Source organism: Mya arenaria, chromosome 8 (genome assembly GCF_026914265.1).
Source record: "Mya arenaria isolate MELC-2E11 chromosome 8, ASM2691426v1".
Lineage (NCBI taxonomy): Eukaryota > Metazoa > Mollusca > Bivalvia > Myida > Myidae > Mya > Mya arenaria.
Window position 1 is genome coordinate 63,730,900 of NC_069129.1, and position 12,022 is coordinate 63,742,921.

General features: G+C 35.1%; 1 protein-coding gene and 1 long non-coding RNA gene across 2 annotated transcripts; both read right to left on the reverse strand.

Moving 5' to 3' along the window:
* Nucleotides 1-3,265: 3,265 nt before the first annotated feature.
* LOC128245063 (uncharacterized) lies at nucleotides 3,266-8,116 on the reverse strand. Its single transcript, XR_008263045.1, has 3 exons — nucleotides 7,985-8,116; nucleotides 4,201-4,395; nucleotides 3,266-3,899 (listed from the first exon to the last, which is right to left on the reverse strand). It is a non-coding gene; the product is annotated as an uncharacterized LOC128245063 (long non-coding RNA).
* A 2,718-nt stretch (nucleotides 8,117-10,834) lies between these two features.
* Nucleotides 10,835-11,629, reverse strand: LOC128244464 (uncharacterized). The gene is made up of 2 exons (XM_052962466.1): nucleotides 11,399-11,629; nucleotides 10,835-11,149 (listed from the first exon to the last, which is right to left on the reverse strand). The coding sequence occupies exons 1-2, from the start codon at nucleotides 11,627-11,629 to the stop codon at nucleotides 10,835-10,837; spliced, it is 546 nt and encodes a 181-aa protein (XP_052818426.1).
* Nucleotides 11,630-12,022: the final 393 nt, after the last annotated feature.

Sequence of the window (12,022 nt, forward strand, 5' to 3'; positions counted from 1 at the left end):
AGCAAAAGCATATGGAGTTCGACTAGCACTTATTTGCGGGTGAACTTTTTACAAATTCAGGTCAATGAAGTTGAAAATAGAAGAACAGTTTACATTAAATATCTTCTTTTAGGAACGTTTTGGAATGGCAAGCTTGATTTGGGTTATTGGCCCAAAGTCAATGTTTTTATAATGGTCATGCAGGTGAACTGCCACCATCACTAACGCGGGTACACATTGCGGACCTTGATGGCCACTGCAACTTAAAAAAAATATCTGTGTAACAGAAATGTGCAAACGGGGGTTAAAACATTAGTACTATTGCTGTAATAGTTCGAGGCAAATAACACCATTTTCGAGGTGAGCTACCATGGTCATACCATGTCAGTCCACTGGCTACTCTCCACCCTTGTAGGTATTGAAGCTAAATTATTTTTGATTGAAAACCCTGATAAACATGCTGGATCTACTTGATTTACCTTTTTGGCTTGCATTTCTACCGCAGTTATTGTCCCGTTACGCGGGATTGTGCAGCTTTATAAAACAAACAGTTGTCACATTTAACCAATTTTATATGTCTTATATTATATAACGTATTTTTTTCTAATTTAGTCTAGAACACAAGGGGAACTTTCATCACACATATGGTGTTGAGGGGTGGGAAACATTAAGAATTAGTCTTATTTCCCGTGTAAATCGTTCAATTCACTAAATAATGTATAGGGAATTTATTTAGTGGTTTGTAACCTATTGAATACCCAACTAGGCCACCAATGACGCAATCATTTTCGTGATTCGTTGCATATACACTTTATATCACGGTTACCAAGTACAATTTCATAGCTCTTGTTGGTCGGATACCGTCAAGGCCAAATGTTGAACACTATTACAACATCGTTTTGTGGCTATATTTTGATTGCTTCAAGGTTTATTTCAAGAAAGATGTTTTGTTGTTTCTTTGTTATGTGATAAATAATCGTTTTCTCGTGAATTAGTTATGCACCAGTCAATTGTTACCACGGCCCCCAAGGTCCGGGGAATAGCGGGGACTTTGAATTTAGATCCAGCCAAGCCCGGGTAAAATCCTTGTCCTGCGGGATCGAACTGCTGGTAAAATCCCCACCAAATTCCCCGACTCAAGGGACCCTAGGTATTTTTCCCCGCTATTTTTGGCGCGAAGACAAAACCACCGCATCCAACCGGCACTGCGGGACCACCTAGAAGGTAAAAACACGGCCCATTTTCCCGGCTATTCCCGGTATACACCGGACCGGGGGCGTGGTTACAATTGACTGGTGCATTATACAAGTCAGCTCAAGCTAAGGAGAGCAACAGGTGTTTTTAAACAACAAGGCAAATACTGTGATCAAATGCAATTTTGCCTCCGAATATGAAGTTTAAAACACACATGCTTTTGATCAAAACCGCTGTTTTAACATTGTTTATAAATAACGGTCATGTCTGCTTTGTTTTACCATTATGAATTGCAATACATTTACTGTATTTCATAAACATGTGATTGCAAAGGTTCAAAAGACACATACACAAATAGTGTACACGAACGGCAATGGTATATGCCATTTCTCCCTCCTCAATCCAACAAAATGTATTTTGTTCGCTGGAACTCTTTTGTGTGTAGTGAAAATACTGTGCGTATAGATATGTGAAAACCGTGGTTGTCATGGATAGGCGCGCAGTGATTCAGATTATGTAAATAGTCAAATCCTTCTTTAAATAGTTCTGCGGTGAGTGCAGCATTAATTCTTGAATGGAGCGTAATTTTTATATGGTGCCATTCAAAGCTAGAAAAGTTTAATTATGATTTTAAATATTTACGGTTTACAAGATTTCCATGATGCTACAGACGAACGTCTTTAACGTCAGAGGTCATTGTGAGATGACAATAAAAAAGGAGTTCCATACTTGTTTTATCTTTGCCCGTGGGCAAGATAAGAATTTTCTGAATGTTCAAATTTTGGATCTGCTTATCTGAGATGGGAGAAGTACTAAAGTGAACTATGGTTTTCCCTAAATGCATTTCCCAGGATGAGTTTAGTCTGTTCTAGAATCATATATTTATTCCATGTATAGACGTTTAGCAAGACTCTTATATATTTTGAGATACATCTTTTGAGGATGTTTGTGGTATGCTCTGGAACATTCTTATGTATAAAAAAGAGCAATCATTTTTGAAATTGGGTCTTTTTGTAAAGCTTTAAGTGAAACAAAATCTAGTGTGATAACATTGATAAAATCTTGGACTTAATTAAAATATTCTATGAATATTGTATACATGTTTTTTATATTCTGAAAGTGTTGTTGGATATGAACAGTATAATAATGAAGTGTATTCAATATACTAGTATATATATTATGTGAATTTGATTCTGTGTACATTGAAAGTACATGGACCAGTGAAGAAATATTTTATATTTTTGGACTTTGGACACCAACCTTTATTCTAGGTACATTATTCATTTTTTATTTTAATTTGAAATATTTTTGCAACACTGTAGGTAAAAAATGGTTTAAAGTGCGATTCTGGTTTCTCTTTATATGCTGCGTCTAGTGGTCGCAATACTATAATATATTGATTTGATAAAAAGTGGTTATGGTAAATGGTGGCCTAGACATTCCGCTAAATTGTGCCAGAATATAGACTCTCGCTTGGAATCGCCGCGCTCTTTTCTGGTTACCACTAGCATCGAAAAAGGGGGTTACTGTACATTGTTTTCTTTTTTTCGCATTTTAACTTTCTGCTAAGTATTTCTCTTGTGTCCGTTGCATTTGATATGTTTAAATTGAAAGAAAAGAAAGCTTAAAAGACACCATGCTCAATAGGAAGTAACAGGGAAATAGATTGGAGCGCCAGGGCGTATATAATTGCCGTATGGACTACGCCATTGCCTTTGAGAATAAGCTCTTCGACAGTTTTATAATAATAATGTGATTCATGATGAGGTGATTTCATATTTGCGGAATAATTTGTCCGAGGTTAACAGTATTGGCCTGAACCAATGTGTCTGTTTTAAATCATTCTAAAACATTGCCTTATTAATTAAGCTTATTTCCCTTTTCATTCATGGACTCTGCTTTTCTAGGCTAGACCTTGCTGGTTTTGACATGCAAAGTCTTGAGTGACATTGCACAGCTTTATGAATAAAGCCGAATGCACTGTGCATTTTAATGAAGCATATTTTTGTCCTTCGTCGTCCATTTAGAAGGTTTCCCCAAATATAATTGTTATAAAACCTACTATCAGGTTAAACACAACTGTAATAACAAAGTGGTTGAAGGATTTAATAAGCTAGTAATTAAAATATGTTTTAAACAAGGCATACAGTTTTTAAAACAGTCGGTAAAATAAAAAAACAAAATGGCTGCCAAATTTAATAATTTACAGCATTCTCATATTATGGCGAGTTTCAACAGGTAATAAAAATGGACCATTCCTCACATTCCGTATTTGGCAGTTTTGTTGCCAATCAAAACGGTAAGAACTCGTATAAGTCGACTTTGGTCCTTATTGGGCTAGTTTGGGCATTTGTCCATTGTAAAGTATAAGTAATATGATTGTTTCAGTATCGCGTCAAATAGTTGATCAATAAAGCATATTATTGTTGTTTGGCAAAGCTAAATTGTCTGTTCCGAATACAAACCATGTTCACGTTTAGTTGATTCATCACACAATCAGAGACGCTTAAATAATGCAATCTGCTACGTAGGGTTGGCTGCACCATCCCGGTGACGTTTGTTTATAATAGGAATGCTTGAAATTAATCCATACCAAGTAGTACTCTCGGGCAAACTGCAGACACCATGATAGATGTCTTACTTTTGTATTGGTGGAACATAATTTTTTTGTTATTTGCGTACAAATGGTCGTCGCATAACCTTCTCGACACTCCATAATAAGCTCCCTGAAAAATCATATTCAAAGATTACAAGCACCTCTGAAACATGAAAACGCTCATGCGTGACACGTTGAGAATAAGCATTTCTGAAACATACACGCGTTCATCGCTTAGACAAGAATACTAACATCAGTGACCAATGAACACATGCGCTTTTTAAACAAGGATTACTAACAATGAATTTGAGAACAGTTGCATTAGATCTTAAACCAAAAATATTGCAACCTGTATTACAGTGCACAGCAAATAGAAATACTACACTACCTCTAATATGACATTTAGAACTAAAACAAGCAAATCGTCTTACACAGGAATAGCAGATGTCGTGTTTATTGCAGCCAGGTTCGAAAATATCCCAGAAGAAAGGTGGCAGGTCCCATCTATTTACTTTAACGCTACATCCGTCTACATCCGGGGCAGTGTTGCAATTGCCAGCGGCGACTGGTCCAATTGCGGCGAGAATGAATAAAAGGATGAAGCCGGAACTCATTTCGACGGTCAACTGTTCGAAACATAATATTATTAAACCATTGTCTTTACCTACGGTACACATTCCGTTGGTACCAAACAAGAAAACGATAAAACATAACAATATCGTACACGAATACGTCCTTCAAAAGGGACTCCCATATTGATTGGGACCAAAATGCATCATACAATAAATTGACATTAAATCACTTACGACTGTTTTCATTTGAACACTAAGAGCTACATGTAATGAAAACTTTTTTTTAAGATTTGTATTGAACTTGATGCATATCGCTTTACTTGTTAATTATTCGTGATTGCCTTATGCGCAATTACAAATCTTATGCTTGGTTGGCCAAGACTCGTAAACAGTCGGGGCACCTAGGCCATCTCCACACTACGAAGGGTCTTGGATAAATGCCAGTATATCAAAAATAAGTTAATATTCATTAGTTGTAATGTTATAAAGTGCTTTTTTAAATAAATAAGTTCAAATTGATTCCACTTGAAGTGCATTATTGCATAATTCATTAAAGGGACTGTACACCAGATTGGCACCAAATTTTTTTTTTCTCTAACGAATCTCAGGACAATAATTTAATAGAATATGTTACGCTTTGATATCATATTTGTAAAAAAAGTACCAAAAGGTAAAATAAAATGTGTCGGAGACCGGGTTCGAACCCGTGTCGCCAAAATTGCAGTCTAGCGTCGTATCCACTGAGCAACGACGGCTTACTCTAATCGGGAGACATAATTAAGCTATAGACCTAACTCGGTAATATCACGTGATAACACCGACTAGCCAATCACGCATAAGGAATGAATTCACCAGGTAGACATACCCAGTAATCTTTTTTAATGAAAAAATACGAAATAACTGAAATAACTAAAATTAATTGTTAACTATGTGGTACTTCAGTTAGTAAGTTTCAATGCATTGTACACATTTATACCAAGTTTATGACAGTTTTCGACAATTTTCTTTTTTTCTTGCAAATTGATCATCTGGTGCACAGTTGCTTTAAGATTGCGAACAGTAAAGACCTCAGGCTTAACTGATAAATTACAATTAATACGCGATCCATTCCTAGCGTAGTTAAATGTAAATAATTCTGCAATTGTAAATCACCCATATACATCCGACGTTGTTTACGAAGGAAAATGCCGGTGGTATTCTGATTGGCTCGTATGATATCGCCGCGCTCTTTTTCGACTAACTAATAGCATCTGAAAATGTGGCTTACTTGAAATGGCTCACATAAATATATCTATCCAAAACAAGACATTATTCACATATCTTGCGTACAAAATGAACACAGCGGGTGGAAATTTGAAATCGTTTCTAAAGATAAATATGTAATACTTATTGATGCCTGATTCAACAAATCATTCAATTTTTAAACTAAGACTGCATGAAATATATATTTCAAACATGTTCATTGAAACGTTCCTATATAAAATGGGAATCCTGTTGAATTTCTGTTTGAACAGTTATTTCAAAAAAATATGTCTCGCACTACATTGACCTATTTTAACCGGAACCATGCTGCAAAACTATACAATGTAATTGGAAATGATGCATTTATTAATGCTTTCCTCCCCGTGTAGGTGTTGGTACGGGGAATCGGCCATTTCAGGGTTATTAATATAAGCTGCAATGTTGGTTTCCAAATCCAACCCTTTAGGGGCATCAGCGATGTAGGACCTGTTTCAGGCCTTGTCTACACATAGCTTGTGTCTGTCAAAATTATGCAAGCTGACCAGCAGAGTAATTATAAGGGTCCACACATTAACAATAAGCCCAGGGCATAAACCTAGTCAAAGTCAGATGTAAATGACAACAACTTAGGAAACAAAGACATACACTAGAGACACGCCGACAATTTAATATAATGGCGGTCTGTTCGAAGATGGAGATAGTGACCGACAGGGTGAAGCATTTACGCCATTAATGATAATGCAGGGGTAACGCGGATTCCATAATTTAAGCAGCGCAGGTATGACACGCTTTATTTTTAAAAACGATATTCCTTAACATGGTATTAACAATGAGTTTTTAAAAAATTCGTTTGCATTTTTAAATGAGAAAACCAACCCTTTGGAACTTAAAAGGTTAGAGCGGTGTAGTTTTCCGTCTCTTATTCAAGACGGTATATTCTAATCCCCTTTCTCGTGGCCTTTCAAAACAGTCAGTCATGGTTAGTAGTAGTAGTAGTAGTAGTTTTATTCAAGTCAATAACAGTACATTTTAATCAATATAAGGTATATCACATATTGTATTTGCATGATATTTAGAATCCTAATAAGTTATATCGCAGAAAGTTTAACATGAAATACATAATACTAGATCTACTAAAACAAGTATTTCTTCTGGTGTTAACGATAAAGCTATCTAATTTATAACCATATAAAGTTTAACATAATAAATGACATTGCACAGGATAACCCGTAGAGCTTTGCACAAGTACAAAAGCTTATTTCCAACGGGGTCCATGAGATAAAGGTTCTGCTCAATAAATGGACCGGAGCATATTTCTATTAGCTATCTCTTTTCGACATAATCGAGATTAACGAAATAAGTATGATCAAGAATAAATAATTTTAAAACGGTTAAATTATATAGGGTAAGGGGTAGAACAATCAATTAGATATTTTTAATTTTATTCGCCTTAACACATGAAAGGATGACAGAAATATTAACTTATAAAATAGAAACAACTGTGCCACCACTGTTAACATATAGATAGAAAGAGGTGAATAGTATACGATTTATATATACAAAATTCTAACAGAAGGAATAAGAAACATGTTCAGATTTATCTTATTTATCGCTAGAATCCAGCAGATATTCTTGTTTCTAGAGCGTAATTAGAAGCGATGTAGGGATTCCCTCACGGTAACGCAGGGAAAAAACTCCATAAATAAATCAGTTCAGTATAATAATTATATCAATAATTATAGCATAATAGCTGATTTAATTATATTATTGTTGTAAATTGTCAATTACTTATTATATAATAAAATGACAACTAGCAAAAGTTGTTTAGTTTACACAGCATACTACGAGTAACTGCGGGTAATGTTTACCTTTGGCTGTTTAAAGATGCACTCTTATTCCCAAATAAGATGTACCAAAATTAATACAATTGTTTTGATATACAAAAAAGAATGAACAGAAATCAAAAACAATAGTTTTTATGAAGGATGCCGTGTTCAATTGGAAATAAAGGTGCAAAAAACAAGCTATTTCTACATTACGAGTCTATCGTAGATCAGAGCAAATATTTTAGCACTCACCAATCATTAAATATTTTTGCGTGTGGAGCTATTAAATACACGGTTACAATCTTGTTATAATTTATAAATATTTTCCATAAATGCAAAATTTCTTTGTAGTTAAAAATGTATCACTTAAAATTTATGTTTGTTATAATTGTGTATGAATATGAGTGTCTCTTTAAGGTTAAATTAAAAAACAACAACATATAACATGTTTACCAATAGCTTACCTTGTCCTAAATCAAATATATGTCCCAATTATGATAATATATAGTGATCACAGTCATTTCTCATCACTAGAACTCACACCGATCATTAATTATGTATAATTAAGTGTTTACCTGAAACTAGTAGCTATACACGTGGCAGGCGCGGTTATGTCTACTGATGCCAGAGGCAGTTCCGTTTTGTAATATTCTTTTTTCGTATTGCATAATCTCCATATAAGGATTTGTTTTAAAAACTTGTGTCGTGGTATTGGGAAGAAGGAAACAAATGCAAAATGAATAAGTATGGTACTACTAGTTTCGCCCAAGGAAAAAAAAACACTGACATGAACACAGTCCAAATAATCTTCCTTGAGATTGATTTTCATCTTCAAAAACAAAACTTTGCGTGAGGCCTTTGAAGTCGATTGAAAAGTTTTTTTTATGTTTATGGATAATTAAAATACGTAGTTGCTATTATTTAAGTTCAGTGTCAGCGGATGATACATAACAACAAAACAATCGAAACTCTTCCTTCTTTAGGACATAAGGGAGGTAACATATTACAGAACATTCAAAATAGCAATATCATGTAGCCTTGGATATGTACGGTTAGTACGTTTGCGTAAACATATTATTTGAAATTGTAATACATTTTTGGTGCTGTTTTATACTGTGATCTGACAATGAAGCACAAATAATACAGTGTATTATAAATTCAAAATTTAAAATCGCATAAAGATAAAGCGGTCTATTTGAAAAGGGGACTAAATAGCACCACAATACATGAGAGAGAGAGAGAGAGGAGAGAGAGAGAGAGAGAGAGAGAGAGAGAGAGAACGGACAAGGTCAAAGTTAAACATCTAAACGAACACCCTGTTTAAATGTTCAAGGTTTAGGCCGACTATCTCTAAACGAGTGACATACACAATGTCACTATACATTAAACAACAAAGACAAGCTACACATGCATCGAAATAGATATTTCCCTAGCGGATTATTTTGTGTCAATATCGGAGAAACAAGAAAATATATGCTTACAAAATTCAAACTAGAAATTGTTAAAATATCTTTTTTATTCTCCTCTTGCTGTCATTTAAGCCTATTTAAACTTCGCGTCTGAGGTAGGAGCAAATGTCAAGAGGTGGTGTTCCTAAGTTACGCCCCATTCTTACGTTAATTTTCTATGAACGCCCCTGTAATTATAAATAACTGTTGGTGGAATAACCGCCATGGAACGGTCAGCAAATGATGGGGTCACTGGAGGGTTAAAACCTCAAAATGCCCTACATAAATGTCCCAACATTTATCAATCAAAGCAAAACCAAAGTTATATAGCCCAACACGCGGAAGCATCATCTCGAGGGGTGAAAGCGTTCTCTCTTCTTCTTTATTTAATGTCACTTAGAATTTTTTCGCATTCACCCATCGATCTGAAAGACGAGGAAGAATAACTAAAACAATTATATACTCTTATAAACTAAGTTCAAGTACTCAACGGTCAGATACAGACAGCATATGCAAATGAATAAATAAAGTCTGATTAAAAACAAGAACTACTGAAAGACACGACACAGCCATTTAGAGACAGATTTTCGACATAGCATTCATACTAAATTTGAAGGTATAAATCTGTGTTCAAGCAAACTCATAATGATAATATCATTGTACGAATGAGATGCTCAAACAGAATAAAATAGAACATTACACAAGGAAATAAATATGCTGTCGAATACACACAAGCTGTCCCGGATACGATGTGGTCTAATTTAAATAAAGTTATAAAACTAATAATTTTCCATGTCTTTATTTAGTTATTAAGGTAGCACATCCCTAATGAAAACTCCCATTTGAAACTCTTTAAAGCCTTAGCTTATGTTGTTAAGCTTTGAGAATGTCAAAGTTCAGTTTCAAATCCCTACATAATATATATTTATTTAGTTTTTTCATTGACTTACTTATTACAAAAATTACATTGTAATGTCACTTAGACTTTGTACACATAAATATTAGCTTATTTGAATATTTCATTACTTGCAGGTCGGCTGAAATATTCAAACTGTAATTATTTAAACGTAGGGGAACTATTTGTTTCGAATGATTTACGAAGTGTGACGAACGGTTACTGTTGTTCGCTAAAATGCGTTCGGTCGCGCGAACAATATTTGTTCTTTTTATTAGCGACTACGAACGCAAACATGCGAACTAAAGCGCCACTTTGCGCATGCATCCGAATCCGTCCGAAGCTTTCCGAAAGCGTATTTCATCATCCGGCCGTTACCGGACGCTATACATGACTTGCGAAAAGGTGGGGTCAATTTGCTTCTAATTTTCTCTGACTCAACACCACGTCATAGTGCTGTTTGATTTTCAATTTTTTTTAAGTTTTACAAAACATTTTGCAAAGGAATGCCAAGGGGAAGAGGAAAAACGTCTAAAGCGAGAAAGGCTGCTTCTGTAGAGCAAGATAAACTCGAGGAACCAGAGGTGCAGTCTGATTAGCAGCCTGGTCATCCTGAGGAGAAATATGATCACTGTATTTGTTGCTTTTGTATCATTGTATGTTGATTGCAGGTTTTTGTTAATTAAATAATTTTTGAATATAAAATTTCTTGTCTTTGTATAATTAATTCTCTTATTAAGCCCAATAATTTAAATAAAAATGTCGGGTATATTATTGTTGTGTCTTCACTCCCTTTATTAGGAATTGATCTATACTTTTTGCAACACCATAAGACCCATATCCCCTTGATATGGCTCAATTTAATTAATATTGCAAAGTTTTGATGTTTTTTACAATTGACTTCCAAACCATTTTTAAGTTTATTATAATTTATTTACTTTCCTTTATCAATATTTTGAACTAGTATTGCGATTCATTTCTTTATTTAGATTAGACTTTGAGGTAACAATTCTATTTTCGAAAATAAAAATACTTTATTATTTTTAAATTTATTTCCACTAAATTACACTTAATTTTAACCTCTAACTTGGCACCATCCTGTCTTGCCATGGCACACTTCCAGCTGGAGAGTTGACCCAGTGTTTCAGAGTATTTCTCACAATCTTCCCTTTTTTGCTTGCTGTGTTGTGGCCCCTGATATTGACAGTCCTGGTATCCTCCAATTTGCGATCTCTCCTCCATTCCCCAGGGACCAGGTCGCCACTTCTGTCCTCATGGTCAACCTGTGCATTCTGCATACTGGGGTACCTCATCCTCATCAAATTGTGTAGAATGCAGCATGTATTGACAATCAGTCTCACTGTGGATGGACTGTGGTTCATCTTTGACAGGAGTATCTGAAATGACCGAAATAATGTCATGCGTAAAAAATAACGTGAAAAAATTCTTTTATAAATGAAATAACAGTCGAACTTCGATAGGTCGAACTCGGTTGGTTCGAATTTATGCTTATCGAACAAATTATTTATGGACCAAAACATAAAGGTTTTTGTTGTGTAAGCACGTTATATTAGTTGCAGGGAATAGTCCTTGGAACTTCGAGCTAGCGAAGTTCGACTGTATGTTTGGCAAAAAAAGATAATTACCTGGAATCGATTGGCCAAAATGCCAAAGGCGTTTTCTGATACCCTCCTAGCCCTGGATAACCGGTAGTTGAGAATTCTTTTCTCTCCGGTCAGGGCTCTCACTCCATAGGGTTTCTGCATGTGCTCACTGAGGCTGAAGACGTCATCCCCCACCAAGAAAAAGTACATGTCGACTGTGTCATTGGGAAAGGGCTGTGGGTCTGAAACTCCAATGGAACCATCATACATCATCTCCAGGAATTCTGATGCATTATAGATCCTGGCATCTCCACTTGAACCATATCCTGAAAATACAAAATGATAAGAAAGTGTCAGTATACATTGAAAATAGCAATACTTATAATATATAATTAATAATCAATATATAATTTATATAATTACAAATGTAGTAAAATTTATGTGGTCTTATACTCACCACCGACGTCACACCACACGAACTTGTAGTCTGAGTCGACAATGGCAAGTAAGATAATGCTGTAGAAACCCCTATAATTATAATATAAGGAACCAGAGCTGGCAGGCTTTCTGATGGCTATATGTTTGCCATCAATGGCAGCAACACAATTTGGAAAGTTCCACTTCTTGAGGAACCCATCAGCCAGTTGTTTCCATTCTTTAGGTGTG